This window comes from Babylonia areolata, chromosome 11, assembly GCF_041734735.1.
Source record: "Babylonia areolata isolate BAREFJ2019XMU chromosome 11, ASM4173473v1, whole genome shotgun sequence".
Classification (NCBI taxonomy): Eukaryota; Metazoa; Mollusca; class Gastropoda; order Neogastropoda; family Buccinidae; genus Babylonia; species Babylonia areolata.
Genome location: NC_134886.1, coordinates 37,334,430 through 37,339,429, shown reverse-complemented (window position 1 = coordinate 37,339,429; position 5,000 = coordinate 37,334,430). Strand labels below are relative to the sequence as shown.

Genomic DNA, 5,000 nt, shown 5'->3' with positions numbered 1-5,000 from the left:
ATCATCATCATCATCATCATCATCATCATCGTGACGAAGCAGCAGAAGGCGAACTACCTGCTTGGTGGAACAGCTGTTTGATGGCCACTTCCTGGGGGTTGAAGAAGAGCGTGGCCATGTCGTTGTAGTAGCCGGCCTGACAGAAGTACGTCCTCACTGTGGAGTTGATTTCCGCCCCTCCGAGACTCTCACCTGTCTGAACGTCCACGTCGTCGTCGTCGTCGTCACCATCAACATCGTCATCATAATGATCATCGTCGTCGTCGTCGTCGTCGTCATTATCATCATCATCTCAATCGTCATCGTCATTATCATCATCGACGCCATCGTCGTCATAATCATCATCATCATCGTCGTCGTCGTCGTTATCATCATCATCATCGTCGTCGTTGTTGTCGTCGTCGTCACCAGTGCCACTGTAATAAACAGTCTGACATAAGAAGTTCCTCAGTTTTGAGTTTGTGCCAATACCCTCCACTGTAATTCCTCCTGGCTTTTTATCTGTTTAAATATTAACATCCTCATCCTCTTCCTCCTCCTCCTCCTCCTTCTTCTCATCATCCTCATCATCATCATCAGTGTCTGACAGAAGAAGGACCTCAATGTAGAGTTGGTGCTCCCACCCCCACACCCCCTCTCGTACTTCTGTTGGCTTGTTAACAATCTGTCTAAATGTCCGCATCATCGTCGGAAGCAGCAGGCCGACTCACCACGCCATTACAGGCTAACACAGGACGACTCACCCCGTTACGACAAGCTAGCGCATTACGTCACTACAGATGACTCACCACATCACTACAGACGACTCACCACCACGTCACTACAGGCCAACTCACCACGCCACTACAGGCCGAATCACCACGTTGCTATAAGCGGACTAACTACCGCGTCTGTTTACAGGTCGACCCACTCACCGCGTGAGGCATTTTGCGACAGTCACCCAGCGTCATGGCGGCCACAAAGGCCACAGTGGTGGTGGTCATGATCACCAAAATGGCCTCCAGGATCCTGGTCAACAAGACAGTCAACAAAAAAAAGGATTCTGGTCAACAAGACAGAATTCTGGCCAACAGGACACCAAGACAGGATTCTGGCCAACAAGACAGTAAAAAAAGACAGGATTCTGGCCAACAAGACATAAAGACAGGTTTCTGGCCAGTAAGACAGGATTCTGGCCAACAAGACAGGATTCTAGCCAACAAGGCAGGATTCTGGTCAATAAGACAGTCAACAAGACAGGGTCTCGTCAACAAGGCAGGATTCTGGTCAACAGGAAAGGATTCTTATCAACAAGACAGTCAACAAGACAGGATTCTGGTCAACAAGGCGGGATTCTGGTCAACATGACAGTCAACAAGACAGGATTCTGGTCAACAAGATAGGATTCTGGCCAACAAGTCAACAAGACAGGGCTCTACTCGGCAAGACAGACACCACTGCAGGATTCTAGTCAACAAGATGGTGGTGGTGTGTCCATCGAGATCGATGATGACCATCGTTGTCATCCAGATGGGGGATGGGAGGAGGGTGGTGGTGGGGTGGGGGGAAGGATGCTCATGAGTCTATCTGTGAGTGCGCAGATGGCTGTATAGTCCAATCTGCGCACGAAATGTTCGCTGACAGTTGGGGCAGACAAAGACAGGCATATCATTGTCAGGGAGCTTGTTTGCCCGTGACTTTCTGGCCTGCCTCTTCTGAACAGCTGCAACAGTCCTGCTGGCCTCGCACAACTTGGCGCCTTTGTGCACAGCAGCGCGCCATTTGTTACGGTCCACTGCAGATTCCTCCCAGGAGTCAGGGTTGATATCAAACGCTTTCAGAGAGACCTTCAGAGTATCTCTGAAGCGCTTCTTCTGACCTCCGTGTGATCTCTTCCCTTGTTGCAGCTCGCCATAGAAGAGCCTTTTGGGCAGCCGATGGTCTGGCATGCGCGCCACGTGTCCAGCCCAGCGAAGCTGGGACTGCATCAGGATGGTGAAGATGCTGGGAAGGGTGGCTTTTGCGAGCACCTCTGTGTCTGGGGTCCTGTCTTGCCACTTGATGTTCAGTAGCTTCCTGAGGCATGTTGTGTGGAAGTGGTTCAGCTTCTTGGCATGTCGTTGGTACACTGTCCAAGTTTCGCAGCCGTACAGTAGTGTGGGGAGAACTACTGCTCTGTAGACCTTTAGCTTGGTCTCAAGACTAATGCCTCTTCTGTTCCAGACATTTGCATTGAGTCTACCAAAAGTTGCACTTGCTCTTGCAATCCTGACATTCACTTCATCGTCGATGGTCGCATTTTGTGACAGTGTGCTGCCAAGGTATGTGAACCGCTCCACCGCACTGAGTCTCTGACCGTTGACTGTGATGTTGGGCTCAACGTAGGGTTTCCCTGGGGCTGGCTGATGGAGAACTTCAGTTTTCCTCGTGCTGATGGTAAGGCCGAAGTTCCTGCTGGCAGTGGCAAACTTGTTGACGCTGAGTTGCATGTCAGCTTCAGATCCAGCGTTGAGGGCACAATCATCAGCAAACAAAAAGTCTCTGATGATGTCTGTCATGACCTTCGTTTTTGCTTGAAGCCTTCTGAGGTTAAACAGCTTGCCATCTGTTCGGTACTTTAGGCCAATTCCAACATCGCCATCTCTGAAGGCATCAGTAAGCATTGCAGAGAACATGAGGCTGAACAGCGTTGGAGCCAGGACGCAGCCTTGCTTGACACCATTTGTGACAGGAAAAGGAGCAGATGTTTCACCATTGTCCTGGACTCGAGCCTGCATGCCTTCATGGAATTGGCTGACCAAGGAAATAAATTTCCGAGGGCATCCGTACTTGGCCATGATCTTCCACAGTCCCTCTCTACTCACGGTGTCAAAGGCCTTAGTGAGGTCGACATAGGTGGAGAACAGATCAGCATTTTGCTCCTGACATTTCTCTTGCAGCTGCCTTGCAGCAAACACCATGTCGGTGGTTCCGCGCTCTTTCCGGAATCCACATTGGCTCTCAGGCAAATGACCTTGGTCAAGGTGTGCTGTGAGGCGGTTTAGTAGGATCCTGGCAAGTATCTTGCCTGCGATGGAGAGCAGGGAAATGCCCCGATGGTTATCACAGGCTTGCCGGTTCCCCTTTCGCTTGTACAAGTGAATGATAGATGCATCTTTGAAATCCTGGGGGATCGTCTCTTCTTTCCACATGAGTGAGTACAGCTGATGAAGCTTCTCAGTCAGCACAGTGCCTCCATCCTTGTAGACCTCTGCTGGTATGGAGTCTGAGCCAGGTGCTTTGCCACTGGATAGCAGACGGATTGCTTTCTGGGTCTCAAGAAGTGTTGGCGGATCGTCCAGTGCTTCGTTGGTGGGGACTTGTGGGAGACGGTCTATGGCTTCATCATTTATGGAGGAAGGGCGATTTAAGACACTGTTGAAGTGCTCAGCCCATCGTTCGAGAATGTTCTCCTTCTCGGTGATCAAGGTATTCCCATCTGCACTGAGGAGGGGGGATGATCCTGAGGATGTGGGGCCGTAGACTTCTTTTAAGGCATCATAGAACCTCTTCATATCGTGCCTGTCAGCATATCCCTGGATCTCATCAGCTTTGTCACTCAGCCACTTATCCTGCATCTGGCGTAACTTTTGCTGAACAGTCCTGCGGATGGCATTGTACGCATCCTTTTTTGATGTGGACTTTGGGTTGCTCAGGTGGGCTTGATGCAGACGGCGTTTCTCATCCAGAAGCTGCTTGATTTCATCACAGTTTTCATCAAACCAGTCTTTGTGCTTTCTGATCATGGGTCCCAGGGTCTCTGAAGCTGTACTATAGATCAGCTCACGCAGGGTCCTCCAGTCAGACTCCACATTCTGGTTGTTCAGAGAGGCGGATTCCAGACGATCTTCCAGCAGCTCCACAAAGGACTGTTTGATGGTGATGTTTTTCAGCTTAGCGATGTTGAGCCGTTTTGGAGCCTTCTGGCCTTGGGGGCGTCTCTTTGGCTGGATTCGAATATTCAGCTTCGAGACTACAAGGCGATGGTCTGTCCAACACTCGGCGCCGCACATGGTCTTTGTTACACGTACATCTTGCCTATCCCTTTTCCTGACGATGACATAATCGATGAGATGCCAATGCTTTGAGCGAGGGTGCATCCATGACGTCCTGTTACGGGTAGGGAGGCAGAAAACTGTGTTGGTTATCAGCAGTTCGTGCTCTGCACATGTCTGAAGCAAAAGCAATCCATTTGGGTTGCAGTGGCCCACACCATGCTTTCCAATCACTCCATCCCAGGAGATGTAGTCAGAGCCAACTCTAGCATTGAAGTCCCCAAGAATGATGAGCTTGTCTGCTTTAGGGATGGCAGCAATGACAGAGTGAAGGTCCTCGTAGAACTTCGCCTTCACTTCATCCGGGTTGGTCATGGTTGGGGCGTAGGCACTGACAATGGTGAGGTGCTTCTGGCCAGATGCCAGTGGGAGTTTCATGGTCATAAGCCTATCGTTGACTCCCTTTGGGATTCCAGCTAGCTTGCTGACAAGTGCTGTTTTTACTGCAAAACCAACACCAGCCTCACGTCGCTCTTCGCTTCCTCGTCCACTCCAGAAGAAGGTGTAACCAGATCCCCGTTCACAGAGCTCGCCTTCGCCTGCAAGCCGAGTCTCACTCAAGGCTGCGATGTCGATATTGTATCTGGCGAGTTCGGATGCAACTAGTGCTGTTCTCCTTTGGGGTCTGTCTGCGTTATCTCTGTCCAGGAGAGTCCTTATGTTCCAAGCACCAATGGTGAGAGGAACGATCCTTGTTTTTTTCTTTTCTTTCTCTTTGTTTCGACCGCTGATGTAGGGTCCCCGCCAGCCGCGGTATGCTGGCCAGGGTGATATGGAGCAGGCAATTTTTAGGGCACCTTTTCTAGCCCCTTCCTCATGCTAGGGAGGTGAGCAGTGCATTCCTAAAGAGGGCTGCTCAGACGCTCAGACGGCTGCCGAGCTCCATCGCTGCTCCTGTCGACGAAGAACGACCCTATGGCCTGAGCC

General features: G+C 50.9%; 1 protein-coding gene across 1 annotated transcript in view; it reads right to left on the bottom strand.

Moving 5' to 3' along the window:
* The window catches only part of LOC143287238 (H(+)/Cl(-) exchange transporter 6-like), an 82,902-nt gene that overhangs the window by 56,144 nt on the left and 21,758 nt on the right, over nucleotides 1–5,000 (bottom strand). The window contains exons 14-15 of the mRNA XM_076595183.1: nucleotides 915–1,008; nucleotides 58–196 (exon numbers count right to left, since the gene is read on the bottom strand). Coding sequence (XP_076451298.1) covers nucleotides 58–196; nucleotides 915–1,008 — 233 coding nt within the window. The remainder of the gene's footprint in view (nucleotides 1–57; nucleotides 197–914; nucleotides 1,009–5,000) is intronic.